The sequence below is a fragment of the Pan paniscus genome, chromosome 9, assembly GCF_029289425.2.
Source record: "Pan paniscus chromosome 9, NHGRI_mPanPan1-v2.0_pri, whole genome shotgun sequence".
Lineage (NCBI taxonomy): Eukaryota > Metazoa > Chordata > Mammalia > Primates > Hominidae > Pan > Pan paniscus.
In genome coordinates, this window is record NC_073258.2 from 90,567,197 (window position 1) to 90,583,210 (window position 16,014).

General features: G+C 36.8%; 1 protein-coding gene and 1 long non-coding RNA gene across 11 annotated transcripts in view; one reads left to right on the forward strand and one right to left on the reverse strand.

Moving 5' to 3' along the window:
* LOC100994186 (glutamate carboxypeptidase 2) overlaps nucleotides 1-4,515 on the forward strand; it is a 65,467-nt gene extending 60,952 nt beyond the window's left edge. For 7 of the 10 annotated variants that reach the window (XM_055094732.2, XM_055094739.2, XM_055094738.2 and 4 more), the window contains 2 exons: nucleotides 2,428-2,520; nucleotides 4,207-4,515. In XM_055094732.2, coding sequence (XP_054950707.2) covers nucleotides 2,428-2,520; nucleotides 4,207-4,396 — 283 coding nt within the window. In that variant the 3' untranslated portion in view covers nucleotides 4,397-4,515. The remainder of the gene's footprint in view (nucleotides 1-2,427; nucleotides 2,521-4,206) is intronic. The other 3 variants (XM_055094734.2, XM_055094736.2, XM_055094737.2) reach the window with 1 other exon arrangement.
* The window catches only part of LOC129393397 (uncharacterized), a 130,092-nt gene that overhangs the window by 99,232 nt on the left and 14,846 nt on the right, over nucleotides 1-16,014 (reverse strand). The gene's annotated exons all lie outside the window — the stretch shown is intronic.

Here is a 16,014-nt window from a genome sequence, read left to right on the forward strand (position 1 = left end):
AAGTTGTTCCTATTTTCCTTTTGTCGGCAAGGTGCAGTTGAAAGAACAATATCAATCTCCTATTTCACTCTAAAACTTCCTAGTGTGAATTTAGGCAAGTTACGTAACTCATGATCCTTTGTTATCTCATCTACAAAATGGGGCTGTTACCCTACCCAACTTGCAGAATTGCTCTGAAAATTAAAAATCACATTTTGTATAAACATTCAGAACAGTAATTGGCACATAGGAAATGATCACTAAATGCTAACTTTTAGTAAAACTAAATTATGAAAAGCAAGAGGTAAATTAATGAATAAGATGATTCATGCTTTCTTATTGTAATGATTTTTCTCAGTTAATTAAATTGTGAAATAATTGGTATATTAAATTCAGTAACTCATTGTTGAAGTATTCAGAGCTTGCTGATAAACTTTCAATTATATTGAATCATCCTTATTATAATAACAACCTCAACACTCCTTTTAGAATGTAAGTTCTGTAAAAGCAGGGAGTGTTTGATAAATAGGAGATATCCAAATATTGTTGAAAGACTTAAGTAATCACCATCTCTTGTGTTCATAATAGGTTTAGCTTTAAAAATAAAAGGAATATTGTTAGTTATCACTTGGTAAATATTTATAATTTGCCAGGCATCTTACTAAACATTAGCAAGTCATCTTATTTTAATATTGATATTACTTCAGTGAGTAGATTGCTAGGATACCTAAGGTGAAGAAAATCTTGCCTATATTTGTATATCTGGGTTGATCAGTTAATTATGCCAGTGTAAATAAAAATCACTATTATTTTTTCCATTTGCACATACAACTGTTTCTGTGCTTTTATAAGCCTGAGCAGTATAGTATTTTATAAGATTTTAAAGATGTCATAGCTATGCATGTTATTGTTTTTAATTTGCATATTACAAAATGTTAAAATTTACAATTGACATTTGAACAACAGTGATTTGAACTGCACAGGTCCACTTACATATGATTTTTTTTCAATTAATACAGTGAGCCCTCTCTATCCATAGATTTCATATTAGCAAGCAAACGCAGATGGAAAATTCAGTATTATTCACTGTAATCCCAGGTACTCAGGAAGCTGAGGCAGAGGGATTGCTTGAGCTCAGGTGTTTGAGGCTATACTGAGCTATGATTAAGCCACTGCACTCCAGCCTGGGCAACAGAGCAAGAAAATCTCTTAAGAAAACAAAGTAAAATACAGTATTGAAGGACTAAAACCCACATATATGGAGGGCCGACTATTCTTGTTATTTTTAAATATGGAAAACTTTTTATTTTGCCAAATTAAATCTTTTATTTTCAAGCTTACATCTGAAAATATTAGCATTGCATACAGAAAATGATTTCATTAAAAACATCTAAAAGTAGGATGGACATAAATCTAGAACAAAAGTATTTTAAGTGAGTAAATTCATTTATGTGGAAAACATCTCAACAAACATCTTTCTTTTAGCTTTGATATATTAGAACATTTATCACAGAATAATGCTCATTCTACAAGCTTGAATCTGAGAACCTCAGATGTAGCTAATGAGAAACTAATGAAAAATATAAAATAAGAGAATTATAGAAACTTAAAAAAAACCTGTTACATTCCATTTGGACTACTAGCCATGTGTTCCATAAACATTTTCTATTTTATATAATTGCCTATCTCATTGTCTTAACAATATGAAGACTAAGATGTGAAAGGGGGATTAAGCATGTGGTAAGAGTTATACTGGGGGCAGCTAACCCAAGGGAGATCAGATGTGGCTTCAGATTCCACATACACAGCTACATTTCCTCATTGAGGCAGACCAAGTTAATCCAGAAAGTCATATCAGGCTCCAAGAATGCTGTACTTAAACCATTCTGAAAATCACTTGAAATGATATAATTTTAGGTAACTTTTAGACTTAAATCTAGATAATTATACCGAGAGATCTATTTAATTTGTTTGGTAGTTTGTTCATTTTCACCCTGTTAATTCCACAGAGGACTCGTCATTTACATTAGGTATATCTCCTAATGCTATCCCTCCCCCCTCACCCCACCCCATGACAGGCCCCGGTGTGTGATGTTCCCCACCCTGTGTCCAAGTGTTCTCATTGTTCAGTTCCCACCTATGAGTGAGATAACGGGTGCAGCACACCAACATGGCACATGTATATATATGTAACAAACCTGCACGTTGTGCACATGTACCCTCGAACTTAAAGTATAATAATAAAAAAAAATTCCACAGAGGAGGAGGGCCGACTTTTCATATACATGCGTCCTCCTTGCAGGACTTGAGTATGCACAAATTTTGGTGCAGAGGGTGGTCCTGGAACCAATCCCCGGAGATAACTAAATTCAGTTTTTCTCTGAAATTTTTATTTTCTGGGTAGAAACATTTTCATGAAGTTATAATTGTATTCATTTTCTTTCTCAGCCCAATATTATTAAGAATGATGAATGATCAACTCATGTTTCTGGAAAGAGCATTTATTGATCCATTAGGGTTACCAGACAGACCTTTTTATAGGTAAGAAAAGAAAATATGACTCCTTTCTGTAATATCACCTTTTCTGCTAATTATTTTTATTTTTTTCACTGTGGAAAAAATATTGAAGTTGACTTCTTGCAAGCAAATGGAAAATTTCAAAATATATGTAGTAAGTGATAGTTGTATTGTTTCTTCATATAATGTAATATGATTTTTGCATATCTTTATTTTGAGTATCTTTGTTCTGATTATAAAAGAATATAAATTTATTTTAGAAAATATAGAAGATCCAGAAAGCCACGACAGAAAATAAAAATCTCCCCAATTTTATCAGAAAAATATAAAATCATTGTTATATTCTTGTGTGTATAATTTTAGCTCCTTTTCTATCTTAAATATATTTTTACTTATGTATACACACAACCCAAACATCTCTCTATATATAATGTATGTAATAAATATATATTTATTTATTCTTTTCCCTAATGTTGATATTTAGATATTTTATTTCCTCCTAAATCCTGACAGTTGGATTTTTTCTGTCAAACATTGACTGTCCCGAGGTTGATCTTCTAAATATTGCAGAATGAGATAGATCATTAGACAGCCAGAAATGGCCCTAACTTTCTTTCTAGGGATTATCAAAGGGTTGGGCTTGGGAGTAAGAACATCTTCCAAATAGGTTGACTCGATCAGATCACCAATGGCGGCATATTTTTATCCATCCCCCACCCCCTTTTTTTTCTAAGAGATAGGGTCCTATTCTGTCTCCCAGGCTGGAGTTCAGTTGTGCAATTGTAGCTCACTGCAGCCTCAGACTTTTGGGCTCAACCAATCTTCCTGCGGCAGCCTCCCAAGAAGCTAGGACTACAGTCACATGCCACCATGCCCAGCTAATATTTGTATTTTCGTTTGTAGTGACAGGGTGTCCCTATGTTGCCCAGGCTCGTCTAGAACTCCTGGCCTCAAGCAATCCTCCCACTTTGGCCTCCCTAATATATGGGATTACAGGCATGAGCTACTGCTTCTGGCCTTATTTACATCTTTACTTTGGAGTTTGTCTTTCTCTTCTGTGGGCTATTACATGAACTGTCTTAGCCCATTCTATAAAACATTTTCTGCTTTGGTCACGTGGAACATTACGAAATTGTTTTTGATGATTCTTCAAACTCTATATTAAGTATTCTAACATGGTAGTGTGACTTTTTTAAAAAAGACAAAAAAAATACAATAGAGGGTTTACTGATCACAAACAAGACTGTAACGATCACAATTGTGCTGTAATGTAGGGGGTAGCATGATATACTAAAAAATCAGCAGTTACTTGTCATGTGCCTTGAGACAAATCATTTAGTTACTTTATCTTTCAGACCTCAGTTTCCTCCTCTGTGAAATACTAATATCAACTGTGTAGAGTTTATTTCTAAACATCAGAAAAATTGTAAGTAAACACTAAATACCAAGAATGATTGCTGTGGTTACTATCATCATTGTTAGTTTTGTAGTACTGAACCACTTTAATTTATTTGTTTGAAATTAAATATAATTAATTACTATAGATTTCATATAATAGTCTTCAGAGATGATTGAACTTGGAAGTTCAGTTGACAAGTGGCTTGTTCAAATTGTTATAGGAATATGCAATCCAGGAATTGCAGAGTGCTCTTGTGTTTCTCTTGTATATCATTTGGGCACCTAATAAACAGCAAATGATTTTATCAACAGGCATGTCATCTATGCTCCAAGCAGCCACAACAAGTATGCAGGGGAGTCATTCCCAGGAATTTATGATGCTCTGTTTGATATTGAAAGTAAAGTAGACCCTTCCAAGGCCTGGGGAGATGTGAAGAGACAGATTTCTGTTGCAGCCTTCACAGTGCAGGCAGCTGCAGAGACTTTGAGTGAAGTAGCCTAAGAGGATTCTTTAGAGACTCTGTATTGAATTTGTGTGGTATGTCACTCAAAGAATAATAATGGGTATATTGATAAATTTTAAAATTGGTATATTTGAAATAAAGTTGAATATTATATATAGTTATGTGAGTGTTTATATATGTGTGTGTTTATATTGTTTATCTTCTCCCTATGGATTAAAAATAAATTTCATAATTATAAGAGGTTATTCTGAAGTGGAAACATTTAACTCAGTATTAAATCTAAGGAGAATGGCCTAATATAGTAAAACTCTCATCTGGCATTATCAGGGAATCAAGTCTAATCTATTCATGTCACTTCACACAGAAGAAAACATCAGTATGTCAGAGAGCACACTGGGGAATATGCACAAGATTATCCCAAGCCAAAGGCCTCACGGCCTGCCTGGCCACCCTGGGCTGAGAGGATCACTATCTCAGCACACTATTTGGGAAATGGATCAAATGACACTTTTAGTAAATGTTATCACTCTATAGCATAAGAAATAATTAATTTCTTTTTATTTATATAAAAGGCTATATAGTATAACATATATGTATAGTAATTAAATGAACATTTGTGAACCTAATAGCCATATGAAGAAAATAACATTTCTAATATCTTTGGATGCCCCATGTACTAATGACAGTTACGCTTTTGCATTTTCTTGAATTTTATGTTTATTTATCTTTCCTCTGTCATTATTTATAATTTTATCACACATGGCTGTATCCTTTACATGTTTTGGCATTATGTATTTTTGAAATTTTTATAAAGACAATCATACCATGTGTAATTTTCAGGGACTTGATTTTTTTCATTGACTTTTAAGGGTTCAAATATATTATCACTGTGGATGTAGTTTGCCATATTTTGCTGATATAGAGCATTCATTCACATGAGGGTAGGATTCAGGGTCCATCAAGACAGAGAAAACATACAGTAATGTGAATAGGGAAAGTTAATATAAAGAATTATTAATTGTTACAGCATTGGAACAATGAAATATTGTCTAGTAATATGTAAAGAGAAGTCTCAAGAATATGTGATGAGCAGATATAAGGAATTGCTCTTGTCTCCATGGTGAATTTGGAGCAGCCAATGAAGAGTCCCCTCACATTGTGGCCTCGCTCAATGTTAAGAAGTCGCTGTAGTGTTACCCTTGGAGAATCTGCTTCAAATTGACACTTCAGAACTCCCCAGAAACTTGTCTTCTGGGCCACTGTGTAAAGCTGTTTATGGAGAAATGTCAAGCCAGAGGGGCTATACTACAAATTTGGCAAAGGACAATTTCAGGAGAAGCTCTTGGCCGCTGGGTTCTCCTGGCCACCATGAACTTCAGGAAGTGGGTGCCATAGCAGCAGCCTGAACTACAGAATCTGGGCACTGGTGTAGCTCTGTATGCCCTCCGTGTCAGATGCTGGAGATGTCATTTGCATTGCCAGAGTTTGCCAAGGGTGCACACAAAAAGCAGATTGAAAAGCACCTTCTTGAAACATCTCTCCAATGCCTTCTACTCACAAAGTTTAACATCATTAACACGTGACAAAGAAGATCTATTTAATGGGTCCAGATCTATTTATGTAGACAATCAAGTGGGAGTTTGGAGTGGATAACCCAAATTTGGATAACTGGTGAATAATAAAATGTATTTATTCATTTTCTGCTGGTGTATATTTGGAATGTTTTCTATATTTTGCTTCTGTGAACATGTATCCTAATGCAAATATTCAAGAGATTCTCCTTCCAGACAGTATCTACCTATAGGTTGAATGTCTGTGTTGTAAAGTTTGTGCATCTTCAATTTTACAATGCCAAGCTGTTTCAAAGTGATTTCATTTATTTGTATTCCCACTGGCAAAGTAATCATGTTATTCAAGATAAAAAACAAGTACAGAAGATTGTGGCATGTTAAAGAAATACAAAGAACTCAGTGTTTCTAGAATCCAAGGGATTTGTGGGAAGAACAATCCATACATTGAGCACGAAATACATCACATAGGACGTAGAAGACATCCAGAGGAGTGTAAGTACTTTCCTGTAGTTTATCAAAAACCCGTAATAAGGTTAAGCAGGATAGGGATACGAGCATATTTGCATTTCAGAAAGCATTCTTGCCTAGATGGATTAGAAGGGCATCAATAAGGCCTCAGAAAATGTGCAATTGAGATCTCAACCAGAAAACTATGACTCTTCCATAAAGATACAATTCCATGGAGAGCCCAAGAAGCCCCTCATGAATGGATTCCAAAAGTATCATCAAGATTCATGATTGAGTAGGAAGCTGCAACAGGTGCCATTGAGTAAGACCATGACAGAGATTGGCAGATACCATCAGTATATTCTGCAGAGCCTTAAGGAACATAAGAGCCAGGCTGAGGAGTTGCTGAAATACTGCAAGATAGACCTGAATCTCTGGCTCAATTGTCTGTCTCAAAAAAATTATGCTGCATAGACAGTCAACTTCTAATTAGCACAAGAACATGAGCATCACAGGAGGCCCAAACACCAGGTTTGATAGAAAGATCTGCCATCCCATCAGAATGGAGTCTGAAAGAAGAATTTGAAGAGGAGCAGAGGCTGCTGGCTCCAGGAACAAATTCATTAGAAACCATTTGGGTCAAGTATAATTCCTCATAGGGATTAGGAAAACAAGAAGGAAGATGGAAAGAGGATGAAAGTAGTAACTACTCCGACTCTAGCAGTGGGAGTGAAGATGAAGATGGCTAGTCTGAGGGCAGCAGCTCTAGCTCAGCTTCCTCAGGGTACTTCTGACTCAGGCTCAACCTGAGCCTGGTTAATAGCCTAAAAGGTTGGACAGTCCTTCCAAGCCAAAAGTCCATCTATGTTATCTATGTCAAAGGGAGGGGACCCTCCTCCTGCTCCTTTTTACTTCCTTGACTTTTCCCTTCCCTCCTTTCTCCCCCTCCTCCTCTGTACAAAGTGGGACGGGTTATAAACAAGGAACTTGATGCAGTGCACTACTCTCTATATTAGGTCCATAAACCCAGGAAGTGGGGACCAACCATAGAGAACAAATATTAGTATTAGCCAGTATTGCCTCCCCACCCATATACACAACTAGCCAGAGAGAGAGAGTTCATGGAATTGAGGTTTTTGGAATAAACAATGAGATGATTGGGCTATGGGGTATTAGACTGAGTATTCCAGAAGTAACAAGTTTTTCTTTCCTTATTTTCTGCCAGCAAGAGGTGGTAGGGGGACACTGAGTCTGTAATCTCCACCTTCTTTGTGAAGTGTCCCTCAGGACTCCTGTGCTGAATGTAGAGTGAAGAGTAGCTGGTGGGAGTTAGGGCAGGTGCCTTAAGAACGTTGCCAGACTCCTGCCATCACTCTCCCCACTCCCTGAAGTAAGGACTTGGCCATTCCCATGCTTGAGTGTGGGCAGAATGATGTAGGGGGCAATATTTTTACATGTATATCTGATTCAGCTCCCAAAGAGACTTCTTACTGATTTCAATAACATGAAATTAAACATGGAAATTTATCTATATCACTTGAATAAACTTCTCCATAGAATCAATGCTTTGTGACTGGGCAGGGCACTGCTTCTCCAAGTGGTGTCTGTTGTATTTACTCTGCTGGGTGGAAGCTCCAGATTCTTCCTGCTGCCTCAGGTGCAAGTCCATCTCACTTTTATCATTCAGGAGATACAGAAATATACATGGATACCTAGAAAGATACAGGAGTAGATATGCACGCTATACTGTTCTCCTGGTCCACCTGTGAATTCACCAGTACCACATAGCTTTAATTATTTTGGTTTACTGCTATCTTTTAAAGTCAGTTGAAGGCTACTGCCCTCTCATACTTTCCTCTGTTTTCATGTTCTCATTAACGTTTGCATCATAGAAGAAGTGGCATCCAGTTTATATCCATTGATTTTAGTGTTTTTGTTCCTAGATTTCTTAGCAAATTATAAGTGATTTTCTAGGTAAACTGTACCAGAAAATAATGGCAATATTTATATTTTTAATACTTCAAATCTCTTTTTATTTATGTGTTCTTTTAGAAAATACAGAGCAATATTAAATAATAGCAGTTATATGTTTTTGTATTGCTTCTAATTTTTAAGCTAGTTGTTACACCACTTACAACTGTAACAATTATGCTAATATTTGAAATAATAACATATTAATAAAATGCCAATTTGGATTAATCAGTTTTATTCCATAATGTGTATTCATTTTTGTCAAATCTCTTTTATTATGTATCAATGTAAATTTTCCTTAAGGTATTTGTCAAAATTCTCCAGAGAAACAGCAGCAATAGGGGACTGTGTGTGTGTGTGTGTGTGTGTGTGTGTATGAGCATGTGTGTGTGTGAGCATGTGTATGTGTGAGAGAGAATGTGATTTTATAATGAGAAATTGGCTCTACAATCCTATCATCTCTAAACAAGAAGCTCTGGAAAAAGCTAATGGTGTAATTTAGTCTGAATCTGAAGGCCTGAAATCCAGGGCAGCTAATAATGTAAATCCTAGTGCAATGGCAAGAGATGGTATGACACGTCTTAGCTTACCAGTAAGGCAGGGAAAAATAAAAAGGTTGAATCCCTCTTTCCTCTGCCTTTTGCTCTATTGGATTCTTTCATGGGAGAACGGGAGACAAATGAAGACAGATAGAACAAAGTTCTCTTGGCAGCAAATTATTTCATGTGCTCAGTAATGGTACTTAATACACAAAAAGTAAGGAAACTGGACAATTTGCCACATATTTTGGAGGTAAAAGCAAGATAATTTCCTGAAATGGAAAGTAAAAGTACAAGAGAAATTCAGATCATTCCTAGTTATTTTGACATTTAGAAAAAGGTAAGCAGGTTTTGTCAGGGAAGTTGGGAGTTCTAATTTTTGAAATGCCCATTACCTATCCCAGTGCATATAAGAATCTGGAGTCCAAATATTAGTTTACTACTCCATGGCCGAGCGCGGTGGCTCACGCCTGTAATCCTGGCACTTTGGGAGGCCGAGGTGGGCAGATCACCAGGTCAGGAGATCGAGACCATCTTGGCTAACGTGGTGAAATCCCGTCTCTACTAAAAATACAAAAAATTAGCCAGGCTTGGTGGCGGGCGCCTGTAGTCCCAGCTACTCAGGAGGCTGAGGCAGCAGAATGGCGTGAACCTGGGAGGCGGAGCTTGCAGTGAGCGGAGCTTGTGCCACTGCACTCTAACCTGGGCGACAGAGCGAGACTCTGTCTCAAAACAAAACAAAACAAAAAAATAGTTTACTACTCCATAATATGTATTACATTTGTTTGGTTCTGTTAAAAAACCAAAGTGACAACCATTAATTTAAAGATCCTAATTGGCTTTATCTGTGATTCCAGAAGTTGGCAACACTGTATTTCATAAAATAGAGTAAGTGTTCTTATAAGCTGAGAAAAGCTTGGTTTTATATACAGAGCTGAAGAAAGCAAAAACAATGAATGGAAAACTGGCTGATCATCTCAAAGTTAAAGTTATGTTCCTTGTAAGGCAGGGACAGGGAGAAAGAGTACAGAAAAATAACTGCTTGGTTAATATCAGAATACTTCAGGTTACTTTTTGGGTTAAACATTAAAACAGAGAGAACCTCAATATCGTGCCGACTGAAACTACCCTATTTGGGAATTTACGTAATCTCTATCTTCTGATTTCTATTAATAGGACAGTCAGAAATCAACCCAACAACCAACACTTAGTTTTGGTTTGGTGATGTAGAACTTCAGTATGGGAAACTTCATTTTGGTTTTTAGTCTGCTCTGTTGGGGCCTAGCACAGGAGCTTGGTCCAAAACAAGGACCCCTATAATTTTTACTGAACAGTTTAGAATCTGGAACAATGCCTTGCACTCATATTTAGTGAGTAAATATTGAATAGATGAATACATCAGTGAAGCATAACTTTGGGTAACATTATCAGATATTAATTAAAGCATCACACCATATGACACTAATTTTGAGCATAATCAAGGAGGGAAAGGTAGCAAAACTGAGCACTTGGACAGTCTAATAGTTGGATATGAAACAGAAAAGAAGGAGACTTCCAAAAAGTCTGCTAAAGGGTGTTCTCTGAGGTAGGCTGGAAGTCAGATGAATATAAATTTTGTCTGAGAATCTAATAAAAATGAGTGTTTTCAGAATATGAAGTTATAAGAATAAAATGAAATCAAGAAGAAATAAGTAACCAACAGTATTATTGAAAAGAGAGTGATTAAAAGGAGGTTACAGATAGGGTATTGTACGTAACAACGTTGAAGTGGATGGTGACTTAAACAATCAAATGGAGTAGACATGATGGAAGGCTGTAGAGTTGGTTGTAGAAGGAAAGGTAAGAAAATGTAAGGGTCAATTTAGAAATATTTTATCAAAGGGGCTATTTCATGAAATGTTTTCAGTAAAAGTGAATTTTCAATGGCTGCTCGTTTTAAATAATATAATCCACAGACATTTATAAGAGTCTATTTAAAGTTCCAGGCACTGATTCAGACATACATAAATTGATCACTATCTGTGTGATGGAATCATTCGTACCCCAAACCTCAGCATCACACAATATACCCATGTAAAGAACGTGCACATTTACTCCCTGAATCTGAAATAAAAGTTGAAATTATAAAAAATAAAAGTTAAAAAAAGAACAAATCATAGATACATAAAATCATGATGAATCTCAAAAACATATTAAATGACACAAAGGATTATATATTGAATGATTACATGTGTAATATTTATTAAAAGTCAAAACGCTATAGACAGGTCAGGTGGGGTGCCTCACACCTGTAATCCCAGCAGTTTGGGAGGCCAAGGCAAGAGGATCACTTAAGCCCAAGAGTGTGAGACCAGCTTGGGAAACAGAGTGAGATCCTGTCTCTACAAGAAATTAAAAACTAGCTGGGTGTGGTGGTGTTTGCTTGAAGTACAAACTATGCAGAAAGATGAGGAGGGAAAATCGCTTGAGCCCAGGAGGTTGAGGCTACAGTGAGCTGTGATAGTGCCACTGCACGCCAGCATGGGCAACAAAGCAAGACTCTTCTTTAGAAAGCAACAACAAAAATAGCAACAACAAAAACAAAAATCTTACAGACAAGAAACAGAGCAGCAGTTCCTTGAAGACAGGGATGTGAGTAGAGATTGACTATAAAAGGGGAGAAGAGTGCCACAATAAACATATGTGTGCACCATTGAATACTATGCAGCCATAAAAAAGGATGAGTTCATGTCCTTTGTAGGGACATGGATGAAGCTGGAAACCATCATTCTGAGCAAACTATCGCGAGGACAGAAAACCAAACACTGCATGTTCTCACTCATAGGTGGGAAGTGAATAATGAGAACACTTGGTCACAGGGTGGGGAGCATCACACACCAGGGCCTGTCCTGGGGTGGGAGGAGTGGGGAGGGATAGCATTAGGAGATATACCTAATGTAAATGACGAGTTAACGGGTGCAGCACACCAACATGGCACATGTATACATATGTAACAAACCTGCACGTTGTGCACATGCACCCTAGAACTTAAGTATAAAAAAAAAAAGCAGAGGGAGAAGAGATGTTTTTGAAAGAATTAAAGTGTTCTAAAACTGGATATGGTGATCAGGCATAAAATGAATTTAACAGCAATTTATTAACGTCTTTAAACTCTATACATTAAGTAAATTTTATGGTATGTAAATTATACCTCAGTTAAGCTGATGAAATAATTGAGAGTCTCCACAAGCTTTTGTTGATGTGGGTTTTTTAATGTCAAGATATGCTGTATTAGAAATTAAAGCTGAAAAACAAATATCTATTTATTAATAATTTAAAATAACAATTATAAAACCATAATTGGTAATGTAATATTTCTATAAAAAATAAGTATACTTTCCAAAACCATAAAAATAAATAAAAGAGTGGCTTTGATTACATGTTTACAAATCACTATAATGTCTGGCTTAATAGAAGTTATCTGGATTCTCACATCTGCTTCTCTATTCAATCTTTTGTGATATTTCATGTCATGTAGCCCCTGGGAAAATCTCCTGTATACTCATGGGATAATAAAATTTCAAAGGGCAATTAATGTCTAAATAGTATTATTATTATAAAAATAGTTTTGACTTTATGAACCCTAAAAATATTCACAGCCACACATTGTGAACCTCTGCAGTAAGGGCCCATTTCCTGATCACCTACTGGTTGTAAGGCTGGGGTAAGGAAAGGAACTAAAACTAGGGCTGCCTGGGACCCTGCACATTGGGTCTATATCTTGTTCCTTGAGCTCCTAGACCCTGAAAAGCAAGAGTCCTGCACAGTAGCCTTCCCACGGTGCTGTGGTTGTATGGGCAAAAGGGGATGCATTTCCTACCATTCTTAAGAAGATACAGTGGCAAGTTTACATCCTGGACTTCTATTTTTGTGCTTTCCAAATAGATTTTTTAAAATTGTCCATCCTTGTACAACCTAAACATATCATCTTTTATGAACATTGGGCTAAATCAGAGATTCTCAAAGTATGGTTCAGGGACCAGCAGCAACCTCTTATAAGTTGCCTAACACTCAAACTCTCTGGCCCCACTCCAGACCTACTGAATGAAGAATAGCCATGGGTAATCCCCAGCAATCTGTGGCCTCAGAAGCTTTTCAGGTGATACTGATGCACCAGCTAGGCTAACTCATTAGCCTGGCTGTTAATCTGAGAAGGATCCCTTTTCAGAGAGCAAACAAAGCACAGCTGGTAATGAAGACTTCAGCCCTCTCCCATCTCCTCCTCTTTCTGGATCTGGACAGTGCGGGCAGCTACAAAGCATCAGTTCTGTGTGGTGGGGCAGGCAGGATAAGACAAAGGAGGTTCCTTGAGGAGAAGCACCAACTGTAAGGTGAGAAAAGTGAGCTTCATGAACTAGGCTACCTGACTTCTGGTTACTGTTTGCTTTTCTTTCTCCGTAGTTTTCACGGAGCCTTTAATAAAGCCTTTAACCAAAGGTCCAGTCGCATCTCTTTCCTATGTTTCAGAATACATTGAAGCTGCGTTCAGCAAGCATATTAATGTGGAAAAGCCCCATTTGTGGCCACCTGGATGGTGGCAGTGGTTATCCAGAAATCTTTTAAAGGAATAGAACTGGAATGAGAACCACTCTCTGCACCTGGAGACCCTCCTCCTGAGTGCCTTAACAGGTTCTGGACTTTTTATGTTAAAAAGTTTTGTTACTGTTAATTCAAAAGCCTATGGTTACTATACAGATACCTGTCTACTTTTATTCTCCCAATTCAACTGTGCACATATATTTTTGCTACTTGTAAAAAACTTTCAAAATGAAAAATAACATAAAAATAAATTACATTAAATTAATCCATGATACATAACTAGTCTTTGTCACTATTATGTTAATATTCGTTAACATAGTTGGTATAAATTATTTTAAATGTTGTGTTTCAGTGGGAGAAACATTAAGAAAATTACACAAAATATCAGCAGATTCACTGCAAAGGGTGCTTTTATGTGTATTGAGAAAGGCAGAGACTGGAAGAAAGAGATCTGGTGTGAAATCACTTTCAGTTTTAATATAGTGCTTGGGGAAAATGCATGGTGAGCAAAGCTTCTAGGAATTAAAAGATGTTTTAAAATGTATTTTTTCTTCTTCAACATTTAAGTTCAGGAGTACATGTGCAGGATGTGCAGGTTTGTTACATAGGTAAACGTGTGCCATGGTGGTTTGCTGCACAGATCATCCCATCACCGAGGCATTAAGCCCAGCATTTATTAGCTATTCTTCCTGATGCTTTCCCTCCTTCCACCCCCTACCCTTGAGAGACCCCAGTGTGTGTTGTCCCCCACCATGTATTCATGTGTTTTCATCACTCAGCTTCCACTTATAAGTGAGAACATGTGGTGTTTGGTTTTCTGTATCCTGCAGTTTGCTGAGGATAATGGCTTTCAACTCCACCCATGTCCCTGTGAAGGACATTGTCTCGTTCCTTTTCATGGCTTCATAGTATTCCATGGTGTATATGTACCACATTTTCTTGACCTGGTCTATCATTGATGGATATTACGGTTGATTTCATGTGTTTGCTGCCATTTTTCTCTCCCAGCCAGTACCACAAGAAGGGAAAATTTCTCTTGATTCTTCCTGGTTTTCCCTGTGAGAGCCTCTTGGCATTTCTGTTGGAAAGGTCTGCCCTTTGGGTGAGGATTCTTCTATGTCTGTGACCCTAAGGGTCTTTGCACACTCACTCTAGCCCAGCTTTGATTTTTAGCAGGAAATTAAAAACCATTTGGTTTATTTTCTGTTTTTATGGCCTGTGGTAAAATCTGTCCCAGATAAACACATGCATGGGTCCTGAGAACAGTGCTGTACCTGTCTCTATCCAGAACTGATTGAGTTGTCTTGTTACCTCTGTTCTCTAATGGTTTACAAAGCAAACAAACAAACTAAACCTCATCAATCTTTAGTTTCTCTCGGACTTTTTTTCTTGCAGGGAGGTGGCAATAGTATTTTCAACCTTCTCCATTTCTGAGCTGCAACCATAAGACTCTACTAGGTTTTATGATATCCCTGAGCGTTCTAAAAATGTCCTAATCGGCTGTTACTTTTTTCAAACCAGGTACAAATCAATGATACTATAATTACATCATAGTTAGATTTTTTATTTCTTTTAGTTATCTTTGCTATATAGCTGTTTCCAGACATTTTCTCCTTAGAAATTAAAATTATTTTAATAGGCCAGTTTTATTTTTTGCATAGTGTTTTTCAAATGCATTTATCTAATTTCCTCCCATGGTTACATGCAGGTAAAATGTTTTTGGAAAAATACTACAGAGGTGTTTTGTGTCCTTAGTCATCTACCTCTGTTTGTATACATTAAATTATACACTTTCACTTATCTATTATGCCTCAATAACACTGTGGATAGAGCTAACATGTGGGGTAGAACTTTGATGATATGTAAATAGGCTCTTTCACAAAATCTATGACTTAGTTATTTTATTATCCATTAATGATTCTTGCCTGATTCAGTTATTTTTATGGCATCAGTAAAAGGATGATTGTCCACCATTCCTTCTATTGCATTAGTTGGCCTCTCCAGAATTACGTAGTGTTCTATTGTATTATTAAGGATGCAGGTTCTTTCCACTTTTCTGTTTTCCTTAGAGTATTGGCTTTGGTCTTAGATTAGTTCACTATGAGTCCACAAAATGGTTACACAAACAAATATTGCATCCAAATAATGTCCAGAGGCAGAAAAAGCAATTGTTTCTTCTATGTGTCTCTTCTGTAGCAAGAACACCTTTTACAGAATTATTCTACGAGTCTACTTTCTTGTTCTCTTGGCCAGAATTGGAGTACATGTCTTATGATGACCAATCAGAGAGAGAGAAAAAAAGGGGGAAATCTTGATAGCTTTGGACAAAATAATGATCCACTGCCTGTGGCTACAGATGAGCCCAGGACTTGTAATTTTTATGTTTTTGTAGAAGAGATAACAGATATGAAAAATATTGGATTTCTATTAGGGAACTGGAAAATAGTTCTATAGGCCAAGGTTGTCAAGAAAGACGGCATGTGATCAATCTGTTGCACTGTTTGTGTCTCTCCATCCTATTTTAGTCTTTCAGAAAACATGGCCTGTCAT